The 12,550-nt window shown below is 44.9% G+C and overlaps 1 protein-coding gene across 1 annotated transcript in view; it reads right to left on the bottom strand.

The window, feature by feature from the left end:
• Positions 1-12,550, bottom strand: part of LOC144180065 (phospholipid-transporting ATPase ABCA3-like) — a 164,945-nt gene that overhangs the window by 99,889 nt on the left and 52,506 nt on the right. The window contains exon 8 of the mRNA XM_077708473.1: positions 6,304-6,429. Coding sequence (XP_077564599.1) covers positions 6,304-6,429 — 126 coding nt within the window. The remainder of the gene's footprint in view (positions 1-6,303; positions 6,430-12,550) is intronic.

Here is a 12,550-nt window from a genome sequence, read left to right as displayed (position 1 = left end):
CTCCATGAGCTCCGCTGGCTCCGCTCCGCGGGGTGGCGCAGCGGGCGGGTGGGACGTCAGTTCTCCTGATGAAATCGCAGGCGTGGAGTTGCCAGTTCCAGCGATAGATGGCGACGCCATTCCGCCGCAGGCGGCCCAGCCGCCGCCGCTGTCGTTATGGTTAGCTTTGGTCCGGCCGTGCACGCTCGAAAGGAAAGTGGCGTAGGATGCCAAACGAGTTTGCAAAAAAAGAGCGATATTTTCCTTACGTGTGCGGAAGGTCGGTTTCCCCGATTGTAGAAAGGCACAGCAATGTCCGAGGACGGGAACCATGAAGTAAGGCTTTCCTCTGAAGCACGAAATAAACGTGATCCTTCACATAAAAGCGGGGCGCACAAAGAGAAGGGGGAGGCAAGAAACTGAAGAATCCAGGAGGCGGCCGGAGCACGTGCGCTTCAACGAACGAGCCAGGGGGACGCGGCCAGGCCATCGACCACGCCATCCGATCCTGGGCGGGAGCGGGCCGACTTCGTATCGGCACCGTCATCCTAGGTGCACCACGAACCGGTGTCTTCGTGGCCCCAGCGGCATCGGCCGGGCACCAGCGGCCACCGTCCACGCTCTGTCGACGTTCGTCTCGACGGCCCCGAAAGGCGACGTTCGTGCCAAGCCTACCTGAACCCTCCAGCGGCAGCGGCTACCAGGGGGTAGCTACCGAGGAAGCACGCCGCCCAAGGGATGACCACGCGCGTCGCACGCCTGCATCAAGGACCTCTAGCAAGAGCGGCTACCAGGGGGTAGCCACAGAGGAAAGAAGTCTGGACGCGCGGAGCCCACGCCGTCCAACGAGTGACCGCGCGCATCGAACGCCGGCACCGACGAAGCGAGACGACGACTACCACCGAGTCCCGGCCACGCAATGGTGCGACACGTCAGCGCCGACGACCGGGGTGGGCCAGTCCAATAGGGACGCAGTTGTAAAGGACACAACTAGGGAGTTGTGGTTCGAGAGGAACTAACTAGAACTGTATGAGTGTATTGAGAGGGTACTTAGTGTAGCAGTTTATTGTAGAGATTTTTGGATTTGATTTGAATTGTATTTTGGGATGGTAGAGATTTGAGCGTTTGTCGTTTGTGTGTTGAATTATTGTGTGCTTTGGCGTTAGGCTTTTGAAGTGTACATTAAATGTATGTTGTTAAACACGTCAACGGCTTCCCCGTCTCCATTGCTCCGAGCTGGTTAAGACCACCCGAACATCGGTTCACGTGACAGTAAGAATACCTTAAAAACGGCATCAGGCAAAGAAAAACTACATTTTTACGTATTATTTATAAGTTTTATATTGTTTTCAGGAGTATTTATATTATAAATAGGACTTTGTGAAAATAAATAATAAATAAGTTTTAAATAACATAATTAGTAATTATAATTAATACTATTATCACAAGTAATTACGCAACGAGTTGAAGGTTAAGGCGCAAGAAAACATTACCAATGAACCAGAACAAAACCGCGAATAAATGAGACACCAGTAAAGCAAGAACAAATCATCCCGCCACCGTGTGCCGCCTAGCAAAATTTTCGTGACGACGAAAGCCCAGCCCACACATATGTGTGGGTGCATTTTTCAAGCGTGATGACAGTACGCACACGAAGGGAACGGGTGTGTTTTTTAGCCGATCGTGTTTTCCCGAGTCCTGAAAATCGCGTCTTACGCTTGTTATTCAGAAAATACGAGAATAGCAAGAAGAAATACCAGCTTTCATCGTGAAGGCGGCTAGCGTGATTGCGACGGCTTGGGCGCCGTTTTTAATATGCGTTTTCTCGCCTCCTGGTGGCGAAATGAATGAACTACCGAAACCAATAAAGTCTCTGAAGCGTTCGCAGTGACTACCCAGGGCTCTGAAACCGAAACCGAAACAGGTGCCACTTAGTAAACGAATTTGTTGACCCACACGTTTGTGTGGGCTAGGCCGTAAAGGGATAGGACACAACTAGGGTGTTGTGACTTAGTGAGATCACCTAGAGGGTGATAGAATTAGTTGATTCGGACGAATGGTGTAGAACTTTATTGTAGAGACTTTCGGATTTAGAGTTGATTGTATGTTGGGATTGTTAGTTAGAGGTGTGAGTGTGTATCGTTTGTGTGTGGTTTAATTATTGAGTGCTTTGCGTTAGGATTTTTTCAAGTGTACATTAAATGTGTGTTATGTAAAACACGTCAACGGCTTCCCTGTGTCCATTGCTCCGAGCTGGTAAACACGACCTTATTGATAGTCAGTCTTTGGCAACTCCCATTGGTGCAGAGCACACCTTCCATGGTCTCCATGGTGTGCTCAGATGAGATGCCTCTAACGCGAAATTGTTATGTGGCTAAGCTCGCAAATGCACTCACCCGGATAGCGTCCACAGAGCGCCCAGCCTCCCAGATATCGTTCGCAAGAAAGTCTTCACAGCTGTTAACCCTTCGCTAACGCGTTTCATAGCGTTCCTTATATTTTATAGCGCGCGTACATTCCTGTCACAAACTCGAGCGTACGACGCCTAAAAGTACCGTATAAATTTTCATTTTATTGAACAGCGCCTAAATCTCGTCACAGTCGTCCGATTCATTCAGTTCAATTCCATTCGCCCCAAGATAACACTGGAAGTCTCTCGAACGAAGCGGCGCTAACGCGAGCATTCGCCGGGTCGCCGGCATGAAAATACCGCTCCGCCGCTCAACTTTCACGGAAGCTTCGAGTTCTTTCGAGGGGGCTAGTGAGGCTTTGCCAGGGATAAGGCACGTCGATGATTCTAGAAGGGAGAAAGAGGGTAGTTGTGCGCTCGTCAGTGGCGGGCGCGTTGGGTGTTGTGCCCTCTCCGCGCTGGCGCAGTTATAAAAATACTCGCGCTGAAGCAAGTTCGCTACTTTTGGACGTCGTGATGTGACAACGGTTTCTGCCAGTTTGTGCACCACACCATTAGCGACCCGCGCCCTAGAGGACTCCAACGTACTCCCGGGACTCGAATCACGGGGATCGTCTCGGACGGCCTGGCCTACGACGAAGCCACGCTTGATAGGTAGCCGTATCGCCTTCGACAGCAATGCATCGTCCGGCCCGGTCGGTGAATATTGTGGGACTCTGTCTATCATATGCATCGAACTGTTCGTTTTCTTTTTAGTTAACTGTTCTGTTTGTAATATCTAGTTGTTAACACTCCTGATTGAATAATTTTGCCTAATTTTGGGTGCGAAGGTTGAGAGCGACGTTAACTCGTTGAAGCAAACTACGCCTAGCGCATCATCGGAAAACAATCTTGCTAGTTCCCTAACCTGAGACATCGCCCAGCTAAAAGGACAACTAGATGTCGCCAATAACAGAACTCGCAGAAATAATTTAATCATACATGGAATAACTGATACTGTAAACGAAAACTGGGCTTATTCGGATGAAAAAGCACGCTCTTTCTTTCAAACACAATTAGGCGAATGCGTTAGTCCCGACCGTATTCAGCGTGCGCATCGAATTTGGCAGTTCTGCGAGAGTAAGAACCGTCCGATTATTGTGATGTTTTCTAGCTACAAAAATAAGGAGCGCATCCTTTCCTGTGGGCCTAAGCTAAAATAGACTGATTTTGCAATGCGCATGATCTTACACCGGCTGTAAGATTAGCACATTCGAAACTTCTACAACATGCCCGTACGTTAGACTTACGGTACAAACTGAGGCATGACAAGCTAGTTATCAACAAAAAAACATTCGTCTACGATTCTGGGCTCGACCAAGTAGTCGAAACAAAAAGTTAGCTAAGCGGGACGCAGTTGTCTCCGCAACATGGTGTTCGGTCGTAACTCTGTTCAGACAGCATTACATATTCCAGAGTTTACTATCATCGTAGTAAACTGCCGTAGCATAAAAAAACAAAGTTGATGAATTTGCTACGCTCACTTTAACAGCCAAGCCCCACATTATCATTGGCACAGAGTCTTGGCTTCATAGTTCGGTCCAGAACGCTGAAGTTTTTCCGCATGGCTTTGTCGTATATCGTAGTGACAGAAATACCCAAGCGGGAGGTGTTTTTCTGCTTGTCGATGCCAGCTTACAATCTACTTCACTAACCGTATCGTTGAATTGAGCAGAATCGGTATGGTGTAACGTTCACTTAAACAGCGGACGAGTCATCACTATCGGGTCATATTATCGTTCACCAGCATGCGCTGATCCGGAAGCCTTCAGGTCTTTATCAGACTTTCTGTCAACATTGAACCACGATTACATTCTCGGAGGGGATTTTAACATGCCGGAAGTTCAGTGGTTTGATCAAAAATGCATTCCCACCGACTCGTGGGCGCTGTCTGCCAGTTTCTACGAGTTGATACAAGCAAACGATCTTTTCCAATTTGTAGCCGAGCCTACCAGGAAAGGAAAAGACCGCGCTTCCGTTTTAGATTTGCTCTTCGCAAATAGGCCCTCACTTGTACGAAATACAGTAGTCGTCCCTGGAATTAGTGATCATGACTGCGTCCTTGCCTATGTACCACCAATCAGATTCAAAACTGTACACAATAACCCGCGTAAAGTTTTCTTTTTTAATAAAGGAGATTATGCCTCCTTATCCAGGGAACTTGCATCCTTTTTACCAGAGTTTAACGAAATGAGCCGATGCTCTAACTGCAGCAGTCTATGGGAAGCTTTCAAGGACAAACTACAGCAATTAATAGCAAAATGTGTTCCTAGCAAACTAATATCTCGCAAAAGGCGTGCCGACACGCCTTTTGCGAAAGGTTGTCCGTGACGTACGTCTACTTATCAACAAAAAGCGGCGTCTTTTGCAAACGTATAGAAAAAAGTAAGACCAGAGCCTAATGGATGCCGTAAGGCTCCTCGGAAAAGACATAAAAACCCGGAACAAAATTGCTAAAGACAAATATCTCTGCTCCTTGGGAACTAAGTTAAAAGAACATCCCAAAGAAATGTGGAAATTTTTGAAATCCCAGGTCAAGGAACACACAGGAATACCCTGTCTTCACGTTAACGGCACAACTGTTTCTGATGACCATGAAAAGGCTAATTGTTTCAATCATTACTTTCAGTGTGTTTTCTCTCCAACGTATTGTGAAAACGCTCCGAGTGTCTCAGAACAAATAAATGAACAAATGGATCCCGTCAGTGTGACCTATAATGGTGTACTCAAACTACTCAGGAACGTTAAAGTTAATTCTTCAGGCGGACCTGACGGCATACCCAATTACGTCCTTCATGCCTGCTGTGAGACTTTTGCCCACTTTCTCGTTACTCTGTTTTCCAAGTCGATCGCTTCTGGTGACCTGCCTGAGGATTGGAAAATCGCTAACGTTGCGCCCATTCACAAAAGTGGCCCGAAAAGCAATCCTGAAAACTATAGGCATATATCCCTCACAAGTGTCTGCAGTAAAATCCTAGAGCATATAATATATAGTGCCACAATAAAACACCTGGAATCTAATAGATATTTTACGAACTGCCAACGCGGCTTTCGGGCAGGTTTTTCCTGCACAACGCAATTAAGAGAATTTAGCCATGATCTCTTCTCATCATTTGACGAAAAAGAACAGACAGACTGTGTATTTTTGGATTTTAAAAAAGCATTTGATTCTGTCCCGAACTCGTTGCTGCTCCATAAGTTGTCTTTTCTTGGCCTACATCATGATGTTGTCCAGTGGATAACAGGTTATTTGCACAATCGCACCCAATGTGTCCTGATAAACGGCTGTAAATCAGGTGCTGTGAGTGTTAGTTCTGGTGTTCCGCAGGGGTCTGTTTTAGGGCCTCTGCTTTTCCTTGTATATATTAATGATATTGTAAGTAATATGTCCTGCAAAGTACGCCTTTCCGCAGACGATTGCGTTGTTTATCGCAGTATCAAAAGCCCAATTGACACGGTCTATCTTCAAAGTGATCTCGACCATATCCAAACGTGGTGTGCAAAATGGAAAATGACTTTGAATATTGCGAAATGTAAGCACGTTTCCTTCACATGCAGTCGCAGCCCTGTTTTATCAAAATACACTCTGGGAAGTACGCATCTTGATACAGTGCTAGATTACAAATATCTTGGCGTCTATTTTTCATCTAACCTAACCTGGAAATGTCAGATTGAACACGTGTCCTTTTCTGCCTCCCGCATGCTCAACTTTCTAAAACGCAACTTCAGTGATGCTCCTCCAAAAGTAAAGAACTTTTATATTTCACCAACGTAAGATCCATTGTGGAGAACGCCTGCGCCATGTGGGACCCGCGACAAGGCCTGACGCTTGGAACGTATAAAGATACTACGACCATGTGGCAACAGCGGCTCACCTTTTTCAGTCCTCGACACTCTATAACGGCTGGAGCATCTGGCGGAGGCTCGAAGCGCTCGGGGTTCAGCGCAGTCGCTGTCTCATCCTTACTCAGCTGAACCCGCCATGGCATCCAGTACCAGGGCTGTTCAAGAAAGTAAAAAATTCAACAGCTCAGAGGGGAAGCACGATCAGCAAACAAGGAGGGATCATGAAAAAACTCACTTGGCCCACGGAAATTATGTAAAAAAGTGCCCTTCCCAAGTTTTTCTGTCCTTACACTTTGCGTCCTTTGAATAAGTGTGGCAAGATGTGGAAGTGGCCCAATGCTCTCCTATGCTTACATCTGTCATCAAGGAAATTGGATTTTCTATACTTTTCCACCTAGTCCGGCCACTGACACGACCACACCTAAAGTAGCTGCGGAGGATGTCGCTGTATCCCTTGCTCTGGTCTGGTGAACAACTCCTCATCTGATTCTACTTGTCCCGCCACATGAGCTACGAAATAGTTCTTACTATGTCGCCTCTTTTCCTGCCCTCTTTTCCTTCATACTTAACCACCTACCTAACCAGTGGCGGTGCTGCGGACTCCAGCCTGTTCCGGCATAACCGTAATCATGCGGCCAGCCATCAAGCCAGAGCCTAGATACCCGCGTGCCTAGGGGGCTAATCACGACCGCATTTTGTTACAATTTATTTATTGATTTATTTATTGCAAAATAACCATAAATGCCCTCCAGCGAAGGGTATTACTTCGGGTGTGTATCTCATGACAATGGTAATACAATAAATGAAAATGTAATTAAAACAAAACACAACACAAGAAGGGTAGAATAAATGGCACTGCATACCGTAAAAAAAGAAACACTCGCAGAGAGCACACACACACACACACACAAATAGGAACAAAGAAAGGTCTGGGAGCACTATGTTAAAAATGAGCACAACGTCACATGGATGTTTACTAGCGTGTGGAAAGTAATATAAACAATAAAACGGAACTCAAAACATACCTTTACAAATCACACCGTGAAATGGTGTTAGGTTTGTGTGTTTCTCTTTAGAGCATTAGTAAATTTAAAGAGATCGTTTTGATGCGAGGTATGAATGATGGAGCAGACGCGAGGCAATGACACCTGATGGGTTTAACATGTGTGGATGATCACGACGCGGGATGACGGCAGAATGTTCACACGTATAATCACTATAAAGAGACGCATGATAGTAGAGTTTGTGAGATAGTGTTAAAGGAGATGCACAACGAATATGACACAAGGCTTCAATCTCAGCGCGGTTTTTAATGCTGTTACACTGGTGTAACGTGTATAATCCGAAAATATAAAGCGTGCAGCACTGTTTTGCAGGGCTTGCAAATCAGATTTTAGGTATGGTTGATGAAGATCCCATATGGCTGAAGCGTACTGTATTTTAGGACGTATTAGTGTTGTCTATGCTAATTTCGGTGAACGCGCAGAAGCATGTTTGAGGTTAGGTTGCAGAAAGCCAAGAGTACGGTTTGCAGATGGAAGAATGTGGTTAATATAATCATCCCACGTCAAATTAGTGGTTAGCTGAACGCCAAGGTATTTGCAGGAAGAAACCAGTTCCACGCGATTGTTGTTTAAGAAGTAAGATTTTCATAGGCGGGGTGCTTGATTAGCAAACGTCTATTTTTATTCTGGCAAGAAATATCATGCATTTCCAGCGTTTAGGTCAGATTGGAGAATCCGATGATCCCAGTTAGAATAAATATTATGATATATTACGTAGTTGTCTGCAGATGGCCTGATAATAGACTTAACGCCATCTGGTAGATCATTAGTATAAATTACAAAAAAAGAGGCCTAACAACGCTGCCCTGTGGTACACCAGATGTTACGGGGACTAGAGATGAGTCGTGATTGTAAACTGTTGTAAATTGCATCCTATTAGAAAGACATTGTGTTACCATGAGGCAAAAGTACGGTCAATGTTCATTGCAGTAAGGTTGTGAAAACGGCGATATTGAGGAGATATGTGAAATGTTTTTGAAAAATCTAGGATAATGGCATCTGCTTGCACTCCGTCTTCTATCGCTGACTTCATGTCATGAATTAAGCCAGTGAGTTGTGTGTCGCAGCAATAGCTTCTGCGAAAAACGTGCTGATGCCTAAATATGCGGTTACGTTCTAGGTATTAAATAATTTGTTATTGTATATTAGGCTCGAAAACTTTCAAATTGTGCGTTATAAAGATATGGGTCGATAGATAATGGGTGAGGAACGATCACCTTACTTTAGCGGTGGTATAACCTGTGCCGCTATTTAATATTGGGGTATTACGCCTTTTCATAGTGATTTCGAAAACAACACCGACAATAGTGGAAAAATGCTTGGTTCCAGACTTTTAGGATTGTTTTATTGAAGCCAGTATTGTCTGCTGAAGATAAAATCTTGATATTTATAAGGCGAAATAACATTCCAGAATCAGCAATTATTATTTCCGACATAGAAGAGACATTGCGAGTGACAGTGGACAATTGTTCACGCGTATTCACGCGTATTCACGCGTGAATGCCGATGAAACTGTGGTAAATATAAGGATTGTGGGTGCTGAGGTGCCATTATTACTACAACAAACATTAATTCTTTATTTGTTAGGTGCGGAGTACCTTAGGACGGCACAATGCCCGTCCGCGCGCATCGCATTTACAATCGCGAAAAATCACACATGCAACGGCAGGATTCCAGCCTGTGTCTGGCACACCAGACAGAGTTAGTGCTAGTCGTCTTGCCCATTGGGCTACGACCATGATTTAGTGCCCGAGAGGGAAACGGCTTAATTTCTCGCCTTTAAAGGTGCGGAGTACTTTAAGACCTCCCATGTCCACCCGCGTCTATCCGTGCACACACCACTATAAAAAAAAAATCAAGCGAAACTCTATTTGAGCCATGAGTTGCACTTTCATTTAGGGAATAATCAAGGTGCAACTCACTGTTCCAATGAAATGACGGTCGTCGCGCCAATCAGATGTCACACGGGCAAAACTTGGATGTCATTTCGGGTCACTGTACTCCGCAACCTTGACATCATCCACGGAGTGGAGATGCTGCCATTTTTGTTTACGATTTATTTACTGCCAGTCTCCAAAGAGACCATAGCAGGTTGGCACTACAATATACATTTACAAAAACACTTAACACTTAAAGAATCGTAAATAGTGGAAGAGCTAAATAATTGGTGAATGTGAAAATCAGAAACTTTGAAGTTCGGAAACAAAAGCAATTAGGCACAGAATACACAAAGGGCTACAAGTACAAGCTAATTTTCATGAAAATAGTAACAATGGTAATTTAACATTATTCACTATAATTACAACTATCTACACCAAACAGAAGTGCACGCTGGTTTTCATGTCACAGAAAAGCAAAGACATATCAAAGATGTACAGGACGTTATTTTCAACTGTTGATCAAAAATTGCACAATTATTCGGCATTAGTGGTGAAATGCGTTAACAAATTCCATTCGTGGTTGGCAACTGAAAAAAGGAGTATTCAAACCCATCATTGTTACATTGATATTCTAATGATGTATTTCTATGTTTCTGCCGGGTAGTTCATGTCTGCGAATATTCAGCGTATTTTGAAACGTCTATTACTTAATAATTATGTATAGTTGATAAGGGAATTTTAAACGTGCCTGCTTCTCACGTATTTCGAGCGTGGGAAGCCCAGAAACAGCTGGGAGGGTAGTGGGTGAATCAGCCCGTTTAAGTTTCTTATGTTTGAACCTGATGGCCTTCCTTTGTACATTTACTATTTTCTTTATGTTAGTCACGGAATGAGGAAACTACACAGTTACCTGGTGAAAAAGGTTGAGAAGTGTGTTATTGCTTTTATAATGGTTTCCTTTTCCTGAATTGAAGCTTTTTCTTATCCTAAACACCAAGAGCTTCAAACAGCATTGAACTTCACGTGGATCCTAGGGTGCTTGATAAGTATTTTGTGCTTCAGCACTAGTTGATCGAAATTAAAACTCCAATCTGGCAATATAATTCATCCAATCTGAAAATACCATTGGCGGAAATATTTTATACCGGCCGTAATACTAGCATTGCCTCTCTAACTAATTCCTCACTAATCTTCCGAGCTACGAATATTTTGTATAGCATGTTGATTGCGCAAAAAGCAAAACTCAGCAAAGTGTCAGATTATGACGAAATAACTTCAGAGACGCGTGCACCATACCAGGTCTTATTTCAATATAAATATATGCGAAAAGCTCAAAGAGCGAAGCAACTTTCAGTGAGAGCATGCCCATTGAATTTTGGGTAAGTTCTCTATGAAAAGGCATTATGACGGATAATATGGGATATTTTAGTTCAGTTATCTCGAACGCATATTGCTAATTTAATGGCCGATTTAATAAAGTCACCACTACTGTTTTTTTCGTGTTATAAAGGTGATCAAGTCCCTTTCCCTGATAGGTTGGCTTGCTATATGCAACAAGCACACCATCTTCAAGGCTGAGCTATCAAGAATGTCGTGCACAGAAATAATCCGAGCAGATAATACGTTATAACGACCTTATTTTAGAGCCTCTAAAATCTGGTGAAACTTTAGTAAAAAGCTGGGGTTCAAGCATCTTCCTAATCTGGCAATGCAGCCTGCTGCTCCGCGTAGGCCCACCTTTTACGTTCATACACGCAAGCCTCTTGATATGCCGACGTCCGCTTCTTAAACACTAGGACAACCCCGAGAGTAACCGGCTCCTCCGCAGGTCACTACCAATCCCCTCGTTCCCACAATTGCCCGAGCAGGCCACATGTGGGCGCCTCCTACCCACACATTCTGACGGCGCAGAGTTCTGGTGCACACACTCTATCACATTGTCATCCCAATACTCCCATGCGAAGAGTAGGGCCGTGTTCAATTCGCTGCGTGAATACTCGCGGGAATACTTCCCCCTGATTCCCGCCACCAGGCGTAGAGGAGCTCTGGCCGCGATACTAAGAAAAGCTGACGGCAAGAACCCTCGCGGTAACCGAGTCCCTTTGGCTTCTACCGTCTCCACTCTGAGATCTCATAAAATGGGTTTCCTTTTTGTACTGTGGATACAACGATAGCTCGGTAAAACGTATCTTCTCTGGTGAATGAACAAACAGAAGTAAGCGTTGCTTCACCTTTTCCAATGCCAACCAAATCATGATTGCCGTACTTTCATTCCTCCCTTGACGATGGCTTATCAAGCCGCCTGATACGGGAATCGAGAAAAAACCTTTTACGCTCTCCGCCAACAGCCACACAAACTTTCATACAGTATCTGAGAAACGGCGGAAGGACACCTGAGAACTCGGAAAGTAACTAGAAAAATCGGAGACATGCCAGAAAATCATGCACTAGGGTGCTACGAGTCGCCTGCTCGGGTTGTTAATTTAACAAATGCAATTGCAAAACAACTCTGTTGCCGCTTTCAAAGGCGGCCTTGATAATCCGATCGAGCGGCACTGCCAGGATCTATCTGTCTCAAAACGCTGAGCAGCCACGTTATATGGCGCGGAGCGTAAAGGGCTACATTACTCAAACGACCTAGAGTTAATGGCACAGCCAGAAATATTTTGGGTGGATATTATCGTCCCACATTACAAAAAATGAAATTGAGACTTTCCTTCATTCCAACCAAATTTTCGGCGTTCTGTCGGCTTTAATAAACCTACACCCTTCTTTTCTTTTTACATTACAGTATATCGCTGTGGTATCTAAAGGGCATTGGTGAAAAAAAAGGCGAAAGAGAAAACGAAGGCGGCAGATGGCGCTCATAAAATTTCATCGGGTGTTTTTAGACCAAAACACGCCTTGGCTACGCCCTTGCATACTACAGAATGATCGGCTCTACCTCAGCGCATGTCACAGCGATAGCTTTACTAGATCAGTTCTCGGAAGGTCATTCATAGCGTCTGCTGAGCACGAGGATGCGAGTTCGAGGCGACAAGCAAAAGCGCCGGTGTGTAGGAGATTTCGACGCAGATTAAAGATCCCCAGGTGGTCAAAATTATTCCGGAGCAATCCACTACGGCGCGACTCATCCCCGGCGTTGCGTGGGTGCCTGAAAGCCTACAACCAATCATTGATAGCGTCAAAATAAACGTGACCATCGGATACGGAAGTAGGGTAACTGGTGGCGTCATGCCACGTGATCCCTTGCAGAGATGGGTCGCGGCTGATCCCCCTTGGGAACCTTGCCGCTGCGGAACCACATGCTTATGCTGCCGGCACCTGGCCAT

Source organism: Haemaphysalis longicornis, unplaced genomic scaffold (genome assembly GCF_048455015.1).
Source record: "Haemaphysalis longicornis isolate Haplotype H1 unplaced genomic scaffold, Haemaphysalis longicornis Haplotype H1 scaffold_4, whole genome shotgun sequence".
Taxonomy (NCBI): domain Eukaryota; kingdom Metazoa; phylum Arthropoda; class Arachnida; order Ixodida; family Ixodidae; genus Haemaphysalis; species Haemaphysalis longicornis.
This window is presented reverse-complemented; position numbering and strand designations above follow the sequence as displayed.